This window comes from Accipiter gentilis, chromosome 28, assembly GCF_929443795.1.
Source record: "Accipiter gentilis chromosome 28, bAccGen1.1, whole genome shotgun sequence".
Classification (NCBI taxonomy): domain Eukaryota; kingdom Metazoa; phylum Chordata; class Aves; order Accipitriformes; family Accipitridae; genus Astur; species Astur gentilis.
In genome coordinates, this window is record NC_064907.1 from 6,478,474 (window position 1) to 6,503,798 (window position 25,325).

The following is a 25,325-nucleotide window of genomic DNA, read 5'->3' on the forward strand; positions in this document are numbered from 1 at the left end:
CCTACATTTTAATTTGATTGTTTAGCTTTGTGCATATTAAAGAAATGTTCACCCATGCAATTATCCTTATTGAACATTTTAACCAGTTCTAGGCTCACCACTATATTCATTGCTTGATGTCTGATCTGCAATGATGCAACGACATCAATTTACAGTAATTAATTTGGTCCAAATCTCCTAGCACAGGCGGGGTGAGAGTCTGGGAAGTGGCTGATGCTGTAGGAGAGTCACACTGCCATTCTGTGACCAAGGAGTTTTGGAGAGCAGTCAGGTATTTGATGTGAAAATGCGATGCGCTGCAGTGACAGCTGAGGCTGGTCCTGTCTGAAAGTGTGGACCAACATTCGGGGATGAACATTGCTAGGTGAGGGCACGTGTTAATAATTTTAATGCTTACTGAGAAGCCTTGAGTACCAGCATGTTCACACAGTTACTTCTCTAATGAGACTGCAAACCAAAACAGGTCTTCGGTCCAAAAGTGCTGGACTCAGTGCCCTGGAGCTGGCAAATCTCTGTCTTTGTGAATGTGTATGGGATGCCATCACACACTGCTGGGAGCAGCCGGGGCTTCATTATTGATTAACAGGAACACAGTGGGGCTGGGGAGGCAGCCTGAGGACCGGATGCCTTTTGGGTCCCGAAGGCTAGGGTGATTTTATATTGATCTGTGTTCTTGCTGGTGGTGGAAGGCTGGCATTTGCTCCCATATTATTTACACTTTAGTCTGTATGACGACGGTGTCTGCTAGGTGGAAGAGATACTGCAAGCCCGGGAGGCATGTTCTTTTAAGGTTGTTTACATACAAATAAATAAACAAACTAATAACAGTGAGTGGAAGATCTCAAGAGAAATGGAGTGTTTCTGTAGCATGCTAGGCCTGCTTAAAACAGAAAAGTGTAGTGATTCTGACTTTTTTTTTCCCTAGGAAAAGCTGCACTCTGCCTCAGGGTGGTAGGGTGGTTATGAGAGGTGATCTAAGAATCACCTTCTGGAGAGGAATGTATGTGAGTTGTATCATTCAGAGAATCTTCATCTTATCTGGGCTTCAAGCTGATATATTTATCACAGAGAAAACATTTTCATTGCTAAAAAGTATGGAGAAGGCTCCAGAGGGGCCAGAAAGAGTATTGCCAAAATTTCTAAAGTTGAAACCGTTCTATTACATGCCACACAGCTGCGAAGTTGCATTCAGAAAACCTGTAGGGAGATACAGCCCATTCTGTCAGACAGCCACCCTGTTCCCACTTGCAAAGGTTGATGTCTCATGAAGGTGGTTCTCAGAATTACCTGGAAAGCAAACATCTTTGGCTGACAAATATAGATGACTGACTGACTTACATTTTTTTCTGTGTATGACAGGTTTTCCCAGTTGTTCACGTTCTTTCACATGCTTGACTGGAACAAATTTTCTTAGGCTTCAAAAGGAAGGTTGTAACCTTTTAAGGAAGTGTTTTAGGAAGCTGCTCAGATGCTAACTAATCAGTGGGGAGTCCACGTGAGTTGAAGCAACTTTGCTGAATGCATCTCTGACAAATTAGGAAGAAAAAATTGCTACATATAATTCAAGTCAATCTGGAAAAGAATGGGCAGCTGGGACTATACGGCAACTTCAGAATTACTAATTGCCATGCAAATAACAATAAAAGGAAGGCTACAAGCTTGTAGGTCCTAACAACATTCAGGACTCTGACAAAAGGTGGGTAGGTGTGTTCCTTTGTGTGACTCTGTGTTTACCATTTTCTGTGTTGAAAGAAAAACACCGATGTCTCCTCCTAAGATGAACTGTTTACTATAAAGGCTACCTACCTGGCTAGACACCTGTTGCTCTTTTTGTTTATAGCATACTAATGAAATTAAAATGGGGTTAATTAGGCATTAGAGCTGTATTCAGACTTACTAAGGAGATATTAAAACTTCAAGAAGTGAAACAAGAAATCATTATAGATACTTATCTATAGATAGTTACTTTACATGTCCCATAAGCATTAACAGTAATGGTTCTGTAAACCAATCTTGAATAATGGTCAATTCACATTCCTTTGAGCAAACAGGCCAATGAGGTGTTTTTTAATGTATTACATAAATGAGGTTAGTTTGCTAACTAAACCCAACATCCTGTATATTCAAGATTGCTCTACAAGCTTTAGCCACATGGAATACTGATAACAGCAATCCTTGAAACTCAAGAACCTTACAGCTCTTGTCTTGATAAATGAGGATAACTTGCATATATCACAACCACAAAGGCTTTTTTTTTCATGGAGCACAAGACTAATCCAGAAATTCTTCTGCATGCCTTCTTCAAGCAGCTAAGAAGTTCCTTACCCTTAAACAGGGTCTGCATTTTCTTATTCACAATACCTGCCAAGTGGTTGGTGCCAGGATGTGTCATCTTAATTAAATTTGTTTGCTGGTGCACTTTGACATCACATCTGTTACAAGAAAGGGCCCAGGCTACCACTCTTCCTTCTCAGGCCCAACTTCTTTTTAGGGTCCTCCCTTTACTTATCTTTTATTGCTGAGCTGATGCCATATCTTGTGGAATATCCCTTTAGTTATTTTGGGCCAGCTGTCCTGGCTCTGTCCCCTCCCAGGATCTTGCCCACCCCCAGAGTAGGTGGGATGGGGGCAAATATTGGAGAGCCAGCCTTGACGCTGTGCGAGCACTGCTTAGCAGCAGCCAGAACGCTGGTGTGTTATCAGCACCTTTCTAGCACCAGAACAGAGCACAGCACGATGAGGGCTGCTACGGGGAAAATTAACTCCATCTCAGCCAGACCCAATACGGGAGAATAAATATGAAGAATCTGTCTTAACAATCTCTGCTTACAAGGAAATAACTTCCTTTGACCCATGGACTAGATTGGCAAGCACAGACCATGCAGGAAAGTGGAGCATGGAGCCCCAATTAATGAGTAATTGAAGGACTGTTCTGCAAAAATGGAAACCATTTCTAATCTGTGAATGTAGCAGTGCGTGGCTGATCTACAGATTTCTGTAATTACAGGCATCCAAAATATGTAATTTGATGCCACCAGAACCCCAGCAGAATGAGACATTCTCTCCAGGAGGAGGAAGATGGCAGTCAAAGTATGCTCTTGTGTGTGAACTTTTGACCCATCCAAGTACCACTGAAGAAGGCACAGCTTGCACCCTGAATTTTCAGTGTAGGAAATAATGATGTCCTTTGGATGCATCAGTGTGAGCACAGGTAGGAGAAGATGAGAGAGCAGTTTGGCACTGTTCGTTCCCTAATGGCATGTGTCTGGCACATTCCAGGCATCAAGATAGGCAAAGAGAACTCAAAGGAAGTAGTAAGGGTCGCAGTTTTTAGAGCAATGAGAGAGAGAGATCAAACTACACAATACCACGAAATTGGGTAGGTTAACCATGTTCCCCTAGTGCCTTTGATACAGCTTTTGTCTCCAGTAAACTGCTCTAGCAAGGCACAGACTTTACAACAAGCCATTAGATTAGGCTTCAAGCTAAACACCTTGTGGTTCCTGTAATTTGCACTTGTGCACATTGATGTTGGTTAGAGACGCAAGTACAACAACCAAAATGGTATAGGTACTCTTCCTCTATTCTGTAATATATGGGTCCCTTCAGCAACAGCCTAATTCTGCATTCAACGGTACAGGTATTAATGGGCCAGAAGGTACTTACTTGTACAAATCATATTCTGTACATGTAGCTCAGTTCTACACAGTTTTCAGAGAGACCAATTTCTTCTCAACATGATTGCTGAGTAGGCCACTGTATAGGGGCATAACCAGTTGACTTCAGATTTACATGAAAATAGAGTCTATGATGGGAACACAGAAGATACAGAGCTTGCTGAATATCATGGTGTTAATTGTGAGCCACTCTGACAAAGACCTGGGAGATGGGAATTTTGAGACACCTTCCTGGCATCTCCAGACGTACCTCTGTACATTTGTATGAGGTACATACCCTCAGTACGAGGGTCAACGATGATGAAAAACACTGTACCGTCTCCGTGAGATGGACACTTAATGGACAGTAAAGCTGGCCCATTATGGAGTGTTGTAGTAGATTAATGATGTTATTGGTAACATGAAGGTAGTAATGAATGTGGAGAGTTTATCTTATTTTTACAATCCTGAGTAAGAGAAGTGTGACTTTCTGCAACCTGGCCTGTCATTGATGTCAATTCTTTGATATAGTTCATGTTTCTATTGTCAGTGAAGCAGCAGGGGCAGTAGGGAATTTGGGGACTGCTTTCACCGATGGGAGTCTGCTGGGGCAGCTGTAGTGGGGCTGTAAGGGGGACAGAGCAAGGCTTGCTCCCCAGATGGGGAACAGGGGTGGTCTGTAAATGCCGCTGTTCAGAGGAACACTCATTGATCAGCAGGGACTGAAGATGGCCATTTCTGAGCAAATTTATTTAATCTACCTACTATCCTAAAGATGCCCTTCAAACAGAATCATATCTGTTGTTCTTAAACAAACAGTCTAAGGCTTAAAGATTTCATCAGCAGAGCAGTAGTTTAGTGCAAGAGCTTTACCTTACAGTTTGTATCTGGTTCAGAACATAACAAAAGGAAAAGTGAACTTGCTGGTCTCGGCTGGGTGCACATGAGTGCTGGACAAACAGCAGGTAATTCCAATAGAGAAAGGGGAAGAATGTTCCTCTGTTGCCGTTTTTATTATGCTTGTTATGAATTTTCATTGCTGAAAGGTAAGTTACAAAGTTAAATTTTAGCAGTGATGAATGCAGTTCCTTCTGTTGCAGCTTGAGATACATTCATTAGCTGATGCAGAGATCTGGTTCTCAGCCAGCTCTTTGAAAGGCCAGGCAAGCTTTCTGTGCGTGTGTGAGAACGCCCTTGTCTTTTTCCCACTGTTATGTACCTGTAGTTTCTGATGGTGTACCTCGTAGACCTCAATGATTATAGAAATAGGAATCATATTTGAACAGCATTAATCAGAATTTTGGCTTCCAACAAAAGATGATACAACACATATTAAATACAGGTTAGAAAGGCATGCTGTCTTCCAGAGCTACTTACTTTCAGATTGTTTTTATTCTTTTTGAAGATACTGCCAGAAGTGAGGAAGGCAGACTATTTCCTATTTCTTGTTTAAATGAAAACTGAGAGTGAGTTTGACCATAAGCTTCTAAAACTAAGGCCTTCACAAATGCAGAAATGTGACAACTCTATAAAAGAGATATTACAAAACCTTTGCACCAAATAGTTGCTCATATATGCCAGTGAGAACATATTTTGTTTAAAAATAAAAGCTGTTTGTACCACAAGCATCTCTGGAGCGGGGAATACATGTGGTTTTGCCTCTGAAGGGTTCTCCAGTTATCATTTCTTCCTCTCTTTTCTGAATTTCCCTGAAGATACATTCCTTTTACTGAGGTTTCCATGGTTATTGATCTCTTGAGGTTGTCACATTAGCCCAGGCAGCCACTGTTCCTCCGTGTGTCTGTCTTTGAACGCAGCTGTTGGGTCTTCCCATTTTGTAGGGACCTTATTCGGCAAGTCCTGGTAGCCAAATTGGACTTTACTTCCAATCTTGATTTGTGTATGAAGAATTTTTTCTCTGAATTTAAATGTTTTTCCTGAGCTCACCTTTTTGTAAGCATATTATAATAGTACAGAGCATGATTGACATTAGCTATCTTGGGTGTGAACTTTGCATGTAACAGGTGTATGGGTTCAGCATGCCTACTTGTAGGTCATTTTTTCCAATTCTGTGTTTTCCCAAATGTTTGCAGTTCATTCATCATTTCCCCTTGTGACTGCATCACTGTAAAGCCTTTGCTTCCCAGTGAGAATGGGCAGGGAGTAAGCAATGATGTTCAACTTCTGTGTTACCCTGAGAAAACAGAAGAACAGTCTTTCTCTTCATTTTATAGCTGTATGCTTCCAGCTGACATTGTCTCCTATGGGAGCAATCAAAGGCTAGCTAGCATGGCTTACAAAGTGGCTATGCTCTTCCACACTTAGGGACTAACATCTGTGGGTATAGACCATTCTCAGAACATTTAAATGGTCCTTTCCCTCAACAACAAGTGGTCAAGTTCTGAAATAAGGCTGTTACAGAAAGAGCTTATGGGGCTTCTGGGAATCCCTTGTTAAAATTCTGCCAACCCATTCAAAAGAACACTTATCACTATTGCCCTCTGCCTTCTGGAGCTCATCCTCTCAGTGGGTATTGCTAAATCATCTCTGCCAGACAGAACGTGCCCTTGGCAATTAGAAAAGTCCATATGAAGACATTTATCTGTTACCTTTTTTTTTTTTTTTTTCCCCCCTTCTTTTTGCTCTGCAGTGTCTGCTACTGTCCCTGGTGTTCATTTACCTGTTTTAAAGATTTAAGTTCCTGGGAAAGATCCTCTACCCCAACTAATCCACTGTGTTCTGCTGAAGAGGTGGCACATTTTTGAAGAGGGAAGCAGAGATCTTACCAACAAGTGCATCTCATATTATACTACTTTGCTGAAACACATTGCATCCCTTCGTGTTTTGGAAGATGGGGGGGGGGGGGGGAGGGGGGGGGAGTTTCAGTTGTTTATATGAGAAAATCCAAAGGACACATTTCCACACACACCCTTTCTTCATGGCCACTCAGTTCTACCCTATGGAGCCACAAGATCTCTGTGAGAGTATCTTGAAAGCCCAACAGCACATTGCCAACAGGAAATGAAAAGGAAGAACCTCTTTCTTCACATTAGTGTAAACCCAATGCTTATATGCTTTCAACAGTTCCTTTTACCTCTGTTTCTAGTGCATTTTTACGATGCTTTCAGCATACGTAGTTCAGTGTGACATCAAAAAGAAACCTGTCTTGGCAAAGGAGCAACAGAGAAAACTCACAGGTTGTTTATATAAATTGTAGAACACTGTAATTAAATAACATAACTATAAAAAGAGTATGTAACTAGTTTTATTGTGTGTGTCCCCTGCTTTTCATCATAGATGTTCTTAGATTAGATAGCTGGGTTTTTTTAGAGCACACAGTATTCCCAATATGAGCTTTGTAGGGCTACTGTAATAAAAAGGTGAATGACAGCAGCACTGCATTGTGCCTCCAGATGAGGAGGCACCAGAGGAAACTACCAACGAAAACAAAGTACATTCAACTAGCTGAACCTCAGACTCAGGCTAGCCTCTGTGAACTGAGTAATAGCTATCTTGGGCAAACAGACATGTCTGATAACGTATCCTGAAAGTCGACAAACTGTGGCTCTGGTGGAGCAGTGAAGCTCTTCTTTTTCTCTTTCTTCTTTTTCTCTTTCTTCTTTTTCTCTTTCTTTCTTTCTTTCTAGGAATGGGTTGAGTCAAGGGCCCTGTATTTAGAGTGGTCTTCTTCCCACTCCTAGTTATAGAACTTCTTCAGGAATTTCTCCCCTACTGATCTCAACAGTTGATAGTAACAAACTATCTCTGCAACTTTGAGGAAGCCCAAAGAACTAGAGACAGGTTCTCAGTCTTCCATCAAATCTGAGTTGAATTTGAATGCACCTCTGTGTTTGAGGGAGCTCTGAAGAATGGCATTGCTTTGCAAAACAGCTTAACACCATATGAAAACTGGCTACTGTGGAGGTTTTTTTAGTTTTGTCTCTTCAATATTGAGTGCAGCTTCACCATGCAAATAGGTATTTCAACAAAGTTTTCCTTAAAGTTGAAATACTGAGTTTTTCTTGGCTGTGTTACTATAAATTAAAATGAAGCTAAATTTCAGTCTTTGCTGCTACTTTCCATCTGGACCACACCACATCCTTAATACTCTATCACTGTAAAACCTAAACTATTGTAATGCATAAAGCTTGGATAACTTGCACATGTGGAAGACCTCCGATAGCTTCGAATTCTTGCATTATCAGCTCCAAAATAACACTTCTGAAAAACTTGAGAACTCCACTCTGGTTATTTTAATCACTAGGCTGAAGTCTAAGGGAAGACATGGCTGCATACCATAAAGCAAAGCTTAGGACCTGTTCTGCACTGAAGGATGCTGTTATCTTGGCAGGAAAGAGACTACTATTGGCAGCAAATATTCAAAGGCTTTCCTCTACATGAAGCATCTTATTTCAAACTGCTACCTTTTATGCTATCATTTAGGTAGGTATTTGCAACAGGGAAGCCTGTTCTAAAAGGTCTTCTAAAAGGACTAGTTAGAGTCCAGGATAAAAGGAATTGTTTTAGTATATGAAATCGCAGAAGCAACATGTGTGTGTTTTTAAGGCTGCAGTGTTTCCAAGATAATGGCAGGAAGAGGTAATTTTAAGCCTCCATGCAGTAGCATCCCTAGATTTTGCTTTTTGTACTCTGAATATGGGAAAGTTCTGTTTGCTGACTCTTGCTGAATCTTGCTTGCTTGCATTACTGTAGACACAAATTAACTACCTACTCCCATGGTTTCACATTTTTGGTCATTTCAATGACACAACTTGCATGCTGGTTGTACATCTCTGTTAGATCTTCCACAGATGAGGCTTCCTTTAAAGAGACTAAAAGGTTTTCACAGTGCCTTGTGAGCCAGTACATCCTATTTCTGAAGCTCTTCTGCAGACAGAACTCTCTTTGAAGTCAATGGGAGCTCTGTCTGAGTAAGGACTTCAGGATTTGGGCCTCAGGATATAAATGCTATGATCAATCTTTTGAGCACAATGAATAACATTTTCTTGGCTCTCAGAACTATACTAAGCCAAATAGTAGCCCCAGGGATTCAAAAAGGGTTAAGCAGGAGAATTTGCTTTGTTTCAACGTACATCTTTATTTAGCTTTTAAATCAGCATAGTCCCCATGCCTAGTACTGACCTGCCTGAAAAAACCCTCCAACAATAAGACCAGATGTTTCAATAGTCAGTTTTACAATCAAACCTATCATGGCATGAGACACTATGAAAGAGAGTTGTGTTCAGTGAAAAACAAACATACTTGCTGTAGACTGACCTGTTTAGAAGTTGCGACCTGAAAGTACAGTCTGGAACAAAAGACTTGAAGGCTGCAAACTTTATTAATTATGTGACAGGGAGGTCTGTAGGCACGGATTTTGATCAGAACATCATAGTACTAGACACTGTGCAAACATCAGAGTTAGTGGTACAAAAAGTCTGGGTAGGCAAGACAGATACTCCCTGTCTCCTATTCCTTATAATTATTCTGACTTTATAGATGGAAAGTTCAGCTAGAGAGAGATTATATGACTTACCCAATACCTCTCAGAAAGTCTAGAATGAAACCCGCTTGCCAGCCTGGTGCCTTACTGTCCAGACTATGCTCCTCCTTTTACACAATGATAACAGTATATTACAGGACTTAGAAAATCATAGCTTCCCGTCCCCATCCCAGCCTTGGCTGAACTCCAGCATCCCCAGCCACTTTCCCCCCTGAAACCGAAGGCCTTGGTTCTCTCCGTTACTTGTGATGAGAGTTTGCCACTGCTGATTTCAGTGGCAGCAAGTCTAGATCCAGTGATAAATGACACCCTGATATGGACAGCTGTCAGAGCAAGCAGCAGGGCATCAGCAGTGTGGGAGAGCAAAACTCCTGCATTTTCAACCCTCACAGGTTATCATGCAACTGTATTAATGAAACAAGGTACAAGAGAAGAGATAAGACTGAAACAAGAGAAAGAAGGAAAAATATTGCAAATTCTTGTTGCCTGAACAGAGGGAAAAGCCTGCATGTTTTGCAGGCTTTTACGTCTGTGAAAACACACGTGGAGGTGCACAGATGAACAGCCCAGTTCCTTTCCTGGAGTCCCAGGTCTGATGCCGGCCCTTTAGTGTTCTGGTGGAGGAAGTCCTGCAACTTCTGCTTCTGCCCACAGTCAGTGGAGAGTCTAAAAGAACTGTAAATACCATGCTGGTATGCATTGCAATGGGAAAATGTTGAAGCCTTTGGGTGTGAATATATACAGGACTGCCACTAGCAGAAAGAAAAGCGTTTTGGAGAAGCAACTCCAAAGCTGATGAGGGAAACATAAAAAGCAATATAGTACCTGGAATATGAGCAACACGACTCCCAAATGCAAGTTCAGCAGCTGGAAGAATTTCTCCACAGTATCAATAAGACTGAGGAGAAGGTCTCCACTATATACCAGATATGCCCTGACAGAGCTGAACCGACTTAAAGTTTTAAACAAGTAAAGTCTTGTCCAGCCTACAACTTGCAGCACTGATGTAAACAGCCTGCTGATTCAGTTGTATTTGTAGACAGTTTCCAGGGTTTGCTTCTTTGATTTCTTCTTTTTTTTTTCTTTTCATTTTCTTTTTTACGTCTGGGTAATGAGTCCCCTTCCTTCTCCCTCCTTCAACTAGGTCAAAAACCCTCTGACTACCCCAGTTTCTTCAAAGCCTTGGCTCTGCTTCCCTGTGTGGATTTAGTCCAGGTGCTAGGCTGGTTCCTCCCTAGAGGCTTCCCGGTGCGATCCGCTCCCCTATCTCGGTTCCTGATCTTGAGGGAAGAGGCAAAACAGCCAGCAAGGAGAGGCACGTAGCAAGACACAGCTCAAGACCACTCAGCAGTTCCATTTGTCCACCTCCAAGATGCAGACAAAGTAATGTGTTTTTCCCTTCAAATTTAGAAACAAAGAGGGTTTTCAAGTTATAGTGAAATGGTTCCTTAAGTCTCCTCCCCCTTTCCCTAGGGTATGGGACCCTGCTCATCCCCAGGGAGCACAGAGATGCAGGGCACTCACAGACCCCATCCCAGGGAGCTTCAAAGAGTCCCCTTATACAGCCCACCACCACCCTGGGGTGGACATGGCATGGGTTGGCAAGTCATGAAACCCATGGACAAGGGAACAGTCGTGTGCAGCGTTGCTCAGCCGCTTCTGGAGCAACGCATGAGGCAGCTCCTTCACAAGCCCATGAGATCACTTCTACGTGATTCTAGCTGGCAGGGAGCACTCAGCTTTTAGGATCCTACAGAGTCTGAGATTGGCTCTTGACACTTCCTTCACCCCCAATTTGGAAACTCTCTGGGCAATGGAATTTGGTTGCTTATGCCCAAAGTGAAGACTGCAACTTGCTTTTATCTGTCCTATTTGCACATATCTTTCTTGGGGACAGGTATAAGAAGATGAGGCTGGAGGAGTTGCTGTGTGATAAATTCAGACACAATACCAATTTTTACTTGCCAGAATACCCTCTTCCCTTGAATTTGAAGACTGTCACATAAAAAATTATATATACCATCAAAGTATATATGTTAAGATCCTGTCTGCGCTATGAATTGTAACTGTGTTGTACATGGACATCCTGATTTGATACAGCAGTAGCTGAGGCGGCCTCTGGGGTAGCACCACCAGAAACAAATTGTGCTCTCACTGGAGCAATGTGAGCTATGAAGTGATTTCCAGAAATAAGCATCTTCCTGCTGACATCCCAGATGAGGCTGACAGTGGCTCCAAGACTGCAGAATATGAATGAAACTTGTATTCATGTCAGCTGTGTTAGAAATCCAATACAACACACTGTATATCAAACGGAAGAAGGATTCATCTAGGGCAAATAATTTCAGCTTCCAAAGAGAGACTAAAGAAGGCTAATAAAAAATATATTTTCTTAATGGGCCTCTGTTGGTCTTGCTTTAATCTTCAAAAACCCATATCTTCACACATTATAACACTAATGATTACCTTTCTTTTTCATTCTTACTGACACATTAAATACCCAGTAAATGTGTTAACAAGACTGCATTGCAGAGTCTTAAGACCAGTGCAATGGTGGCTCCCAGGTGAAAACCCAGCTTAGAACTAGGCAAATGTTGTTTACCTGCATTAACTCTTTGTTCCCTTACTGTTTAAGAAAATATCCGTGAAGGACAACTTGGGTCAGAGAAGTAAAAAGAGAATTAAAAAATGGTCTCTTTCAGATTGCTTCCATCACCACATTTATATCATGCTGATCTCTTCTCTGTGAAGCATAGCAGCTCCCTTGCAGCTATGTAGGAAAACAGCTCCTCTGAGCTTCCAGCTCAAGTGAAACAAATGGGTAGAGCAAAAGACCTGACATGAGGAGCCCTGTGCTCTGTTCTCAGCTCTGCCACTAGACGGGCATGAGAGGGGGTAAGGTATTCAATGCCTCTCTGCATCAGTCTTCCCTGGATTTCATCAGCCGGTGAAGTCTGCTGATGACACAGAGCTGGGATATGCAGTTAAGACAGAGGAGTGGTAGGACACTGTACAGGAGGAAACCCAACTTGATAGAGAGTAGAAAAACAGAAATGGGGTGAAAGGTGTGGAGCACAAAGTGCAAGATGGTGCCCTTGAGGATCAGACCACAGAATCTTCTCTTACAAGCTGAGACTTCATTAGTTGAGGGCAACCGCTGGTCACTTGTTAGAAGAGGATGTACAAGTCAAGAACTTGAGAGGAAAGAACTTGAACTCAAGTTAAAGGACAACTGTACAGTAACAGTCAAGAAAATGCTTAAGCTAGAAATGAGAAGAGCAGTGAGGTCTGTGGTGGTCTTCTAGCAAGGATAGTTGAGACTCATATTCTACACTAACGTTTTTCAAAAAATGGTGCCTCATCAGTTTGTGAAAATCAAATTCCAGTCCTACAATCCTAAGTGTTAAATAGTTTAAGCTCCTGACTTTCAAACTGGTTATGAAAGGGGAACTGTTTATTGCCTATAGTAACAGAAGTATTCTCAAAGATTACTTTGTAAATTTGACTACAGCAATGGTTTGAGTGTTACCTGCATGTTTAAAATGGAAGCAAAGTATCATGTGCCAATGGGTGACTAACATAAAATGGAACTAACTGGCCCGGTTTAATTGCCTATGATAAACAAAACACAATCATTTGACAAAACCTAGAAATTGTAGAAAGTTTATTTGATCTGTTATATTATTTCAAAAGGAGTAACCTACCTGCTGCCTTATTAGGTAAACACAAACAGGGATTACATTTAAATATAAAGCACGGCTTCACAATTTTAGTCATCTTAAGGTACTCACTTACCTACTTATCACCCGCTTTCACAGGTCTCATTTTCCATTAGTTTTTCACAAGCAATTGTAAAGTCATTTCTTGACTCCATTAACATAATTTTTCCTGTTATTTTCAAACATGATTTCATGATTTCTTTTCCAGACCTTACACAGTATCTCTGTTAAGAGTTCCTTTTCCAGGTGTGAATATATTTCAATACGTGTACAGAACCCAAGGAAATATAGCTACGCAGATTTTATTTTACTTATAAGCACAAAGTCACAAGCTGAGCTTTGTTATACTTTAAAATACATATTTCAACTAACTGCCAAGCTACACTGCTGTTACCAAAAGGCATCTCAAACACTAAAGGGGAAGATCTTAAGTTTCATCTACTATCATCATTGAAATGTAGTCTCTGTAGTGAACAGAATTTGTTTCTGGATCTAGAGCAGTGGAGAGCATGTCCTCCATTTCTTCCTGAGTAAAGGGCTCACCTGAAAGACAGCACAGAATAAAACTTTATCTTGATAAGTATTCTTTTCAGGGCTGGTAAATTACACCACTTTTTCCTTGCAGGGATCTCCTTTTGATCCTCACACAGAGGAGAAAAGGAGCAATACTAAGGATCCGATTCCTTCACTTTTGCCAACGTAAGTGCTGCACACCAAGCAAGCTGGTCTAAGGGAAAGGAGAAAGAGGGCCTGGATCTTCTGATCTCCTAGTTCACAGACTCCAAAACAGCCAGTTCCTCTCTGCCACAGGGATTTCAAAACAACCATTTTTGTCAGAATGAATTCTTCTAATGTGTACATTAGAATTATTATCTCTCATTTGGCTACCCTTGCACTTGTATTTTCATCATGAAAGGCTTCTGCCTTTTCTCTTTTAGGAGCTTCAAAGCTGCTGATGGCGTACTTCATCCCTCTTTGAGAGCAAGGTTCTCTTCTAAGGATGGGTCTTGCGCAAAGCCTGCACATCATTTTGTACTTGAGGCAGGCAGGCATGAGTCAGCCATGCAAGAAAAGCAGGCTCTTCAAGGGATATTGAGGATTACATGATATACGACTTAAATCTGGTCTTTGAATCTTTTTGTTTGCGTAGGGCACTGGAATTAAGGTCAAGATAATGTAGGAATGAATGAGCACTGAAACTACCTGAAACATCTGGAAATCTAAACTACAATTTTACAGAAGGACAGAAAAAGAGTCACATCTTTAGGAAGCACAGAGATGTGCACAGAATCATAAACTATCCACACAAGATTGAATTATGACTCTTAATAATAATAATCTCTATCTTATAATGTCTGCAAGCAGGCAGATGATAAATGTTCTTTCCCTGCATTATTCACCAGTGAAATGTTCTAGTCTGCAGCCACTCATCATGGCAACAGTATTGTTTGAAGACAATGTATCTACTCCCGCAAGTTTTGGGATGCAGAATGAGGACTTCAAGGTGCCATATACACATGTAATGTCTATTTACTTAAATACTGATATTACAAAAGTCATGTTACCTTCTTTAGTCAAATATTTGACCAGCTCCTCTTTAGTAATATATCCACATTTATGCTCATCCAAAGCCTTTAAAGAAAAAGAATAAAACTTGTGGGTTTAACCACATTTAATCAAGAATCAGCAACTTCTTTCCAGCAATTAGGTACTTGAATATTTAGTTACAGACCTCAAATGCATGTAGAAGAACATCTTCTGGAATAGGCCGGTAGCTGAAACCATTGAATCAGAAAGTTAACTCACTGTTTGCCAGGCTGCTGTACTATTCTGAAAGAATAAAATAGGAGTACTAAAGGAAAGGGAAAACTTATTTGCTATGAGAATTTACTACGTTTGTCTACCAAACATTTAATTCCAGCTTGACTTTTTGGAACTGTCCATATCTTTACCTCTTACGTCTTTTACTGCACTCCTGTTTAATTTTCCTTGTGCTAAGGAGCCAGATGAATGGCTTCTGCATGTCTGGGCTGGCTGAGTGGGTTAGTAAGGATCAATAATAGTGAATCATTCCATGTAGCCAATGCACTGAACAGGAGATGGCCAAACCAAGAACACAAAGTTTTGTCTGGGTACACTGGTAGCTAGGCAACAGATCACCCAGTGGGACTTTGACAGTCTAATGAGCTGATGATGAGCAAAGGAGGCTGGTAGCTATAAAAGAAAAGGTCTGCCTGTCACTAACAATTTCAGAGAGACAGGAGAACTGGGCACGTGTGTGCGTGCATATGTGTGCCTGATCTCAGAGCTGGAAAGGAAGCCCTGTGCAGTAATGGAGAACTTCCATATCCCAGCAGACTTCACCAACCCCCAAGAATACTGAAGAGAAGATATTAAAGCCAGGAAGCTTCTAACTGCTTGATTGTTTTGTCCAGACCCACCTCACTCTTTTACTGTCTAAAAATCAAATGTGCTAAGAAGAAGCCCTGTTTTTTGTGATCCAAATCTCATGTGCCCTTGGATAAGTGAACTATGGACATAGTGCCCCAAAACACAAAGTGGGTCTTGACAAGCCTGTACTAGTCTGGAGAAAGAGTGTGGGTTTGGTTTTTTGTGTGTGTGTATGTTTGTGTGGAGGCGGTGTGGAGGAGGAGAAGAGAACCCAGAGCAACAAGGTATTTTGTGAAAGGGTGAACATCGGTGTGGAGCCAGAAATGTGCCTTGAAGGCCAGAAAAGGCAAAGATGCAGGACCCTGGGAAGGCAATGCACCTGCCCCGGCACACCGGGACCCAAACACTGCTGGCTGGTCCGCGTCCAGACACGGGCACAAAGACTCTCAAACACAGCCCCAAGTTGTAGCCTGCTGTCTCTGGATGCTGCGAGAGAGTTTTGGGAAATCTGATAGCTATTTTGTGTGCAGAACACCCTCCTACCACAGGCCCTCTGTGTGCAAAATAACTTCTCAGTATTGGACCAGACTGAGTCTCCCAAAACCCTTGGCTACCATCTTTAAAATGAAAGATAAATTCCCTATAAGTAATCTTGCTTTTAGTGCAAAATGTCAAAATAGCACAAGTTCCTGTGTACAGGCAAAGATTTCTATGTACCTTTGAATAATGAGCAGCGTTTTTGTTCTAGACTTTTAGATCAGCAGTCTTTTAGAGTGCTAGTTGTGTACCTTCAACTGTACCTGGCAGTCACTTTGAGACATGAATATGAAGCTTATTTATACAACTTATTAGAAACACACTGTAACAGACCGTGCTTCTCAGTAACTGTAACTCATACGTTCAGAGAAAGTAATGGTTATGACCTTAATTTCCGTGTAAAGTATTTCAGAGATGCACAAAACATATTGAATAGCAAGTTAATTCTGATTCACATTAAAAATACAAAAGCTACACGTGATCACAATTCATGATTTTAAGCTGCTATTATTTATATCATCCATACAACATAATTTTATGTAGACAAAGTAATTTTGAACGAAAATCTATCAAGCTAATGTAAACTGAGTTTAAATAACAAAAAAAAATCTGTACTCCTTCCAGTTACATAAAATTACTATAGATATATATATTCAGAATCAACCCTGTCAATCTGGAATAAACTACAGACACAGAAAATCCACTTTCCATTACCTTCTGTCGAGTAGTACTTTTGTCATCACTGGAAGAAATTTTTCCAGATGAATGTGTCCGGTTGGTTCTTCTTCTTCTACCTAAAAATAAAACTTAAGTATGGCAGGTTATATGACTCATTAGCAAACTAATATGAAAACCAGAAAATTGGGGTGATTCCTGCATTAAAATTACAGGGTTAGACTTTGAATATTTACATCAGGTTTTTAGTGTCACATGGCACCATAACATCTGAGTGAAAAGCTTGCGACCAAACAGAAGGAAATTCGAGGAAGAAATAATATCCCAGGCAAAATACAGGCCTGCTATTACAGACACTTTCAACAACTCAATATTGCCCCCTTGTGCTTAGAAACCATTCATGCAAAGGAACTGGATGCCTAATAACTGATCTTATCTCCCACAATAACTCAGCAGAGGTTTAAACATTCAGACTGCATTCATACTAGTAAAGTCTAGCAGGACCTGGAACATTCCCAAACTGTGTAATGTGACCACCCACAAGAGCAAAGCATTAGCACATTCCCTGGCATGATTTTGGCCTGTGCCACCTAACACTCCCCGCAGCAGTCACCAGGCCTGGCTAGGACCTTAGGGACTTTTCCCCAGCTGGCTGCTTTGTGCAGCCATGCTGCATAAAACATTTACCAGGGTAGACATGAGCTGCTCTGTGCCAGCTGGCTTCAACACCCAAGGATGTTTCTGGGCATATTTAATGTGCTAGTTTGGACATAGCCCCAGTCTAGTACACCTCAAGGATGGAATTTGTTGCCTCCAGTGTTTCATAGCCTGGCAGAGTTGTCAGGGGAAGGACCAGAGAGGCAGGCAGACTGAGTCAGGGCTGTCTGAAACAGTCCTAAGGCAGCCCATGAAATGCTACACAAAGAAAAGCTTCCCTTTGCCTCCCAAATAAATTAACAGATTAGTCCCAAAACATTGGAGACTTCTAGGAACATTCGCACTGCATTCCTATACTTCCACCAGAGATGAGCAACATGGTAAAAACTGTTCCCTATCATCAGGGTGCATCCCTTCCCTGAAAATTTCAAGTTTTGCTCCCAAAAGGAGCTAGCCTGTTCCTGTCTGTGTTGAAACTGGATGCATGCCTTCTGGTCTCACATGGCAGCAGCGACACCTTGCTAGGCTCCCCAAGACACAGCTCAGATTGAAAGAAGACTCAGAGAGGCACTGATCTGAAATCTCCTAACTGAGCCAGGAAAAGACAAAGTAAGAAATCTTCCTCTTGGGAGCTGGGTCAGAGCTGGGGTGATGCCTGATACATCCCATTGCTTAACCAGAGAGCTGCAAGTGCTGCTGCATGCTCTTTTCCAGTGCTCTTGAAGGGTTTTGGTTTTTAAAAGCACTCAGGCACCACCTCTTGCAGCTTTAGAGTGGAAATTGGCTTGAAAAAGCACTTTTTCCCTTCTGTGTGGTAAGCCTAGCAGAAGGGACCTTAGCAAGGAAACGAAGCTGTTGCATGCTGCATGCTAAATCAAATGGTACCTTTTACCATGACAGAATCATTTGTTTGCTTGATTGAGAAGATGTAACAAAACACCTGGTAAAACCTAACTTTTTTTCCAGTGACATAACAGTTAGCCAATACACTGAGCTATACCATGCATCACAAATACTAAGATGTAACAGTACACAGGATGTTTTAGGGAATATCTGTCCTTCAACTAGTATTAGGTCAGAAGTCCACAGAGACAGAAAAAGAAATACGGTAGCTATTTATCAGAAAGAGATAGATGTGTCTTACGTTAAGCAGAACAACAAAAAGCAAGGACCCAAAACATCCATGAAGATGGTACGTTATATAAACCATGTTTAAGAGCCAAAAAATATTAGATCTGTTTACCCAAACAGTTGAAGGTCATCCTAATTTTCATACCAGAAGAGCTCACCAGCAATGACCACTTCAGAGCTCAACATAACAAATACCTCTGACAGTGTCAGCCCTCACTGACAAATATCATCCAGATTTGTCTCTTTTTGTTGGTGTGCTATTTGTATTTTCCCTTCAGAAAGCAGTCTGTGGAAGAAACGTGTCCTTCCTGACAATGGACCTAGTCTTGGGAGGTGATGAGCAACCTCAGCTTCCTCTGACCTAGAAAGAACAGCTTCCGTTTCAGTGGCTCTCCAGGCCCAGCAATACCTTGAACTGTTAAAAGTAATCCTATTTCTAACATTGGATAGATATGTGAATAAACTGAATATATTAACCTCACCTAAGTCAGTAAGTATTCAGATTTGCAGGTATATGTATCCTCTTACTCTTCCTCATGCTCACTCCTGTTCTACACAACATTTCCCATTCATGTTTTCCTTTTTCTGTAATTCCTCCTCTTTTCACAGTGACCATGACAGTAACAATATTCACTTGTTCAAACTCTGTGAGTTTTGCTCTATTTCCTTCCTTTGAGTACATCCACAGCTCCCATAACAACTGTATTGTAGCACACATTATGTTTCGTATCTCTACTCTCACAGCCATACTATTATTTTCCATATAACATTTGGGGACTTGAGTCACAATGAAACAAAACCATCTTCCAGAGTCATCCAGGAGATCTGTGGCAGAGCAGTGCACTGAACCTGGGATTTCAAACTCCAGGCATTGTAGTAACCCTCAGATTAGCTTCCACCATCTCTAGGCTTATCATTTAATCTTAACTTTGTAAGTGGGCCTAAAGATATTCGAAGTACAGCATTTAGCATAAGGCAGTATAGCAAACAGTATATGATAATTTTTAGAGATAAAATAATTACATGAATGCTGATTTGGCAGATATTAATAATTTGAGGGCAACATATGCTAGTTTAGCTACAATAAAACTAACAGGAAGATGAGATGACTAAGAGACACAATTAGTGAGAAACTGAAATGAATCACAGCTTACAATGGGCAAAAATATTGGATAAATAGCTTGGTTACAAACTGGCCAATAGAGACAATTTTTACCTTATCTAGATTAAGATAAAATGGTATTACCATAGTCAATTATAATATTATCTTACATAAATTAAGATATATTTGTGATTAACATAATACATCAAGGGTTCTACAAAAAGACAGTGTTCTGGTACTAAGCCTATGCCAAGGTTTCATTAGAGGCACCATGAAACCTTTGAGATTTAACTTCCAGTGCAGTGTTCTTGAAGGTTAACCATTACTCTTAAATGTATTCTTTCTTCTTGCAGTATTTGTACTTTAATTTAATATCCTTATAATCGACAATTGCACACATGTTAAACTGTTGTATCCCAACAATCTTCCACCTCATAGCTGCATTGCATTGTATTTTCTTATGCATTAGTTATCTCATATTTTCAGTAATGCTGAAAATTGGGGGAAAAAAATAAATTAGAAAGTCCAATCTCTTTGGGAGGGGGAGGCAGGCCTTAAACTCTCCTGGTTCCCCTGGACTGGGCAGGGGGTCAAAGCATCTGCTTCCTTTTCTCAATTCTGTATCTCGAGTCAGTTGCTCTGTGCATTTGCTGCAGACAAAAATCTCTGTGGGCCACTAAAAATATCATCTGTATTAAGCACCATAATTTATCTTTTCATTTTGTCTTGTTTGTCAGTGGGAGCTGGGACAATCTGGTACTGAGAGTACAGAACCAGAGCAGACAGATTGCAGTATCATGTTAAAAGATCTTTCTCCTCCAATGGTTCTTTGCACTTCCTCATCTGAAGCAGCTGTATCATTTTCACAAGACTTAGCACAAGATTTCTCACACTAAATTCTGATCTACAAGAGACCAGACAAGCCTGCTGAGGAGACTACTACTGCAACCATCCAAATTTGCGGGGGTACAGAAGGAAAAGAGTAAGAGAGATCAATTCCCAGTATCCTGACCTATACATGAAAAAGAAAAAAAACCTTCCCCCACCTCTCGGCCCCCGCATCTTCCATTGCTTAAGGCAGCATATCGGTTTGCAAAAATAATGTGAAGTCTTTTTCCCACTTCTTTGTCCCATTTATTAACCATACCCTACCAAGGCACCAGCACACTATCCTTTCTCTTACAAGCACGAGATAAGGGGACAAAAATTAGTGCAGGAAAGAACTGTGGAGAAATGTGATTGAAGTTTCTTACCCCTGCATAACACTGGGAGAATGGGAGGACCACTAGGTCTTGCGAAGTTTTATGTGTGAATTCTGAGTTACAGGCTTAAGTAATCAAGTAAGAAAAGATTACTTACCTATAACTGAGAAATCTCAAGACTGGGAGAGACCTCATGAAGGACAGAAAGTTGAGAGGTCTGGCTATAAGATAGCAATAATAGGACGCAGTGAAAAAAAATAGCAGGTCTTCCCTCTGTGTATTTTTGGAATTTGAAGTATAATTTTAACACCTGCTCAAGAACTAACTTTTATTACTTAACCATCCAGTGTATGTCCATGGCATGTCCAGAAGAGTGAGATGGTTAGTTAGGGTTTGGATATCCTAATCCAACTGAGGTTTAGGACATTCTTTTTGCTCAGCCAAACCCAATTTTTCCTCCGTTTTCTATAAATGTCCCTCCACCTTGGCACAGTGTCACAGTGACCTTCTGGGGTAAAAGAGCGTCAAAGATTCCTCATTTTAACCCACCAATGTTGTTACCTCATCAGCCTAAAGGCTTGCTTCAGGGCAACCTGAGAGACTGCTTGCCTGCCTGAATCACTTCCATGACACTTCCAGCCTCTGGGAGAAGAGCTTAGGTTTTCCACACAGCAAGGCAAAAGGGCCAACCTTGTCCAAGTTTAAGATTGAAAAAAATACAAAAGATCTAAACAGTTACCTTTGCAAGCAGTTCATGTAGTTCTGCCTCAGTTGGGAAGCAACCCAGTGACCTGACAATTGAACCAATCTCTCTGAAAGAAAGAAAGAACATCTTTGTCAGTAAATCTGCAATACAAGAGTGTCTGTGGAGAATCCAGATACCAATTCACAGCTTGCGTATAGGAGTGTGCATGTACAAGCACACAGGCACACATAAGCGTATGTATGTGGACTTTTAAATGATGTCTCAGTAAGCAATGTCTATTTTTACAGACATTAATTATTCTGGAGCTTTTTGGAAGAATATAATTGCTCTTGTGACTTTCCCGAAAAATTCTTCTTTACCATTGTGTTGCAGCGTACTGTGTGCAGGTTACTTTTCAACTGCTGTCCTCTAATTGTTAAGCTTAATTTCAGTAAAGTCTATATTTATATAGTTAACAGGACACTTGGAAACCTACTGAGATGAAAGGTAACAAATAAAATACATGTTTACATTAAATGCTATAAAGATAGAAATTCTAACTGCAGTGAAGAACAATTACAAAAGGTCAGGAAGGAGGCAGCCCTGCTATGCCCCTGCTGTAGACTGAAAGAGTTAAACAGACCAACACAGTGGCTTATCACCTCCTTGTTTATGCTGCAAAATATATTCATAGCTTGCATTTACTGCTGAACCTGGTGCAGTTGTTCTGAGCATCTAAATAAAATTCTGACCTGTCCTGGTTTTGGCTGAGATAGAGCTAATTTTCTTCCTAGTAGCTGGTATAGTGCTATGTCTTGGATTCAGTATGAGAAGAATATTGATAACACACTGATGTTTTCAGTTGTTGCTAAGTAGTGTTTAGACTAAGTCAAGGATTTTTCAGCATCTCATGCCCAGCCAGCAAAAAGGCTGGAGGGGCACAAGAAGTTGGGAGGGGACACAGTCAGGAGAGCTGACCCAAACTGGCCAAAGGGATATTCCATACCATGTGATGTCATGCCCAGTATATAAACTGGGGGGAGTTGTCGGGGGGGGGGGGGGCAGATTGCTGCTCAGGAACTAACTGGACATTGGTCAGCGAGTGGTGAGCAATTGTCATTTTATTTTATTATTGTTATTATTATCATTACTATTTTCTTCCTTTCTGGTCTATTAAACTGTTCTTATCTCAACCCACAAGTTTTACCATTTTCCTTCTGATTCTCTCCCCCATCTCACTGGGGGGGGGGGTGGGGGGGTGAGTGAGCAGCTACGTGGTGCTTAGTTGCTGGCTGGGGTTAAACCATGACATGACCGAACTGGCAATGCCTCAAAAAAGTTTAAGAGGAACACCATCACAGACTAGAAACAAAAGTACTGTGAAGCTGTAAAAAAGAGTACTAATGAGACTTACAGTCTGATTGAAAACAAAATAACATAGGCATCAATACTGCTTGTGATTTTCAGGTCCAATTCTACAACACAGAAATTCAAGCACATTTGAATAAGTATCCACAGTGCTGGTAGTTCCCATGATTCAAACCTCTGTGGTTTCTTAATCTTCACCAGTATATTTGGGGGAAAAATTAGATTGCCTAATAAAAATGGTAGATACAAGAAGCAATGACCTTTGTAAAATCATCTTATAACAGTAAGGCCCCAAATGCGGCACACAAAGCACACATAAAATTATAGGCGTCAGTCTTTGCCCTCCTCAGACAGGTCCCGAGGAGCTCCCATTCTGATTGAAAACATGTGAGAAGCACTACAATAGACGAAAGAGAGGAAAAGGCTGGCTGCACAAAAATAGTTGGAAAACAAAACCCAATCCCACACATACAGTTGTTACGAAACGAAGCCATCTGCTCAAACGACTCAGTGAAACCTTGCCCCCCGTGGACGTGAATGGAAGTTTGGCCATTGGCCTCAATGAGGTCAGAAATTTAGTCCTATTTTTATAATCCTTGTCCATGCATCCTATTTCTAGTATGGATATACTGTATTTGATGCTCTCACTCCTGTACTCGCTCATCTTTTCCAGCTAAAAGATACCTGTAAATACTCTCTGCCTCCCGCAGAGAAACATCCACCCCAAATCATGCCTCTCTGCTGTCCCACACTATTTCTACTCTTACAGACTGCCAGAGATGGGAAGGTTGCCATCATCTCCTGCCACAGCTCACACTCAGCAAAACTGCGATGTGATGAAGGTAAGCCAGGCCCTGAAAGAGTTTGCAAAATATGGCATTGCTGGCTGCTGTTTCTGACAGTCTGTGCGTGTGCCAGCATGAGGATATTGTCTGAAGTGTCTGTGGTCAAAAAAGTCATGCCACATTTGGTAATGACATGGAGTTTAAAGGACCCAGATAGGAAATTGTATTTTCCTCCCAGCCACTTCCTCTCTTAGTTCAGCAGCTGCGGTTTCTGCTGTGTAGTTTCTAGCATACAAAAATGATGGTTAAAGTGAGTTTATGTTCATACAGGCTTTGTAACACAGAAGCAATAAAATTTTGGGCCATAGTTTTCACCCTACATATAACACTTTCAATGACAAGATTTGCAAAATCATGAAAGCCCTTGACTCGGGGTGTGTTGTAAGCAGCATGAAACAATACCATCTTCCTCATGCTTAATTTCTTACTGACTTGTATTTGCATTAGAAGTGATGTAATACCGATGCTGGCCTGTCAAGCCAGGGTAATTTTCCATATTCTTCACGGGAATCTGATATTTCAGGCAATAACACTTATATGTCTACAATTCTGGTTAAGAATTGTGCTGTACTGCCACCTTCTGATACAAGATAATCAGCCATTAATAATCCCATTATTGTGATACAGCCCTGCAATATGAACCTAGGAATAATTAGACAATAAATTGTTCATCGTCAATAGCTCTGCTATGATAAAAATTAATGTGAAATTGCGCATTTACTATGTTAAATACACTTTTGAATGTCCCCTCTCACAGGTTATGACTTACTGTCCGAATGAATAAATGTTTAAAAAGTCTATTTGTATCATTTCATTGTTGTAACATTTTCTCAAGCTCTATATCCATTATATAGTAGAGTAAGGAGTGTAGCGAATTTTACAGCTATTTAGCCAGGACTGCAGATGTAAATGACAAACAAGCAAGCAACGAGTATGTCACGGTGCAGTGAGGGTGAGGGGCTCCTCAGGGCTGGGGAGGGTGTAGTGGCAGGGGCTTCCCAAGGCCCAAGGGTGGAAGGGCAGGGCCGGGCAGGCAGGGCTCATCCCACTGCCCAGCCAGGAGCAGGGCAGCCGGGGGGCACCGCGGCAGCCCCAGCCCCGGGCATCAGGCATCTCCCTGGGGATGGGCAAAGAGATTGAAGTGAGCACTCTTCCCAAAGAGCCCTATGGGCGAGGGAAGAGCAACTGTACCAAGTGTGGGCGCATACCCTGAAATTCTCCCTATCTAGTACAACCGAAAAATCATTTACTCCTTTGTAGTGTTTATACTCAATAACTGATTTACAATTAAAAGCTCTGGTGATATTGTTGTGAAAACAGTAATTGGAAATATGAAAAATTACTTCAGTAAACTTTAATGACAACAGCTTATAACAACTTCAGATCTGCTCAGTGAGACATAAAACATGTGGCTTACGTATTTTATAAGAAAAGCCAAATTGTTATGTGTATGGATGTTATGTTAAAATGAAGTTAAAGTAGCACTGTCAAATATTCAAACTTTAAAAATACCAGAATCAAGACTATTTAAGAATCTTTAAATTCTACTTCTTTTAGCTCTGTATCTTGTAGTCAGTTATGCCCTGATCAGTCTAAGAGTCCATGTTTTTATCTTCCACTGAACTTTTTCTTACGCCCTCAGACGTGTGTTTTGTTTATATTTCCATAACACTGCATGCTAAAGATATAGTGCATGCAGTTCTCCCTCCTGATTCCCATCTGTGCATCCCATTCCCTCCATTCTGGTCATCTCATTTCAAAAAGGAGAAAGCTGAACAAGAAGGAGCACAAAAAAGAATGGCCAGAGCTATGGAATAGCATCTCCTAACAGATAAAACACATCCAGACTCTTCA

The 25,325-nt window shown here is 41.1% G+C and overlaps 1 protein-coding gene across 1 annotated transcript in view; it reads right to left on the minus strand.

Annotated features, from left to right (window-relative positions):
* Window positions 1-12,845: 12,845 nt before the first annotated feature.
* EFCAB2 (EF-hand calcium binding domain 2) overlaps window positions 12,846-25,325 on the minus strand; it is a 34,488-nt gene continuing 22,008 nt past the window's right edge. Inside the window, exons 3-7 of the mRNA XM_049830871.1 lie at window positions 21,313-21,385; window positions 16,521-16,600; window positions 14,611-14,653; window positions 14,444-14,510; window positions 12,846-13,421 (exon numbers count right to left, since the gene is read on the minus strand). Coding sequence (XP_049686828.1) covers window positions 13,306-13,421; window positions 14,444-14,510; window positions 14,611-14,653; window positions 16,521-16,600; window positions 21,313-21,385 — 379 coding nt within the window. The 3' untranslated portion in view covers window positions 12,846-13,305. The remainder of the gene's footprint in view (window positions 13,422-14,443; window positions 14,511-14,610; window positions 14,654-16,520; window positions 16,601-21,312; window positions 21,386-25,325) is intronic.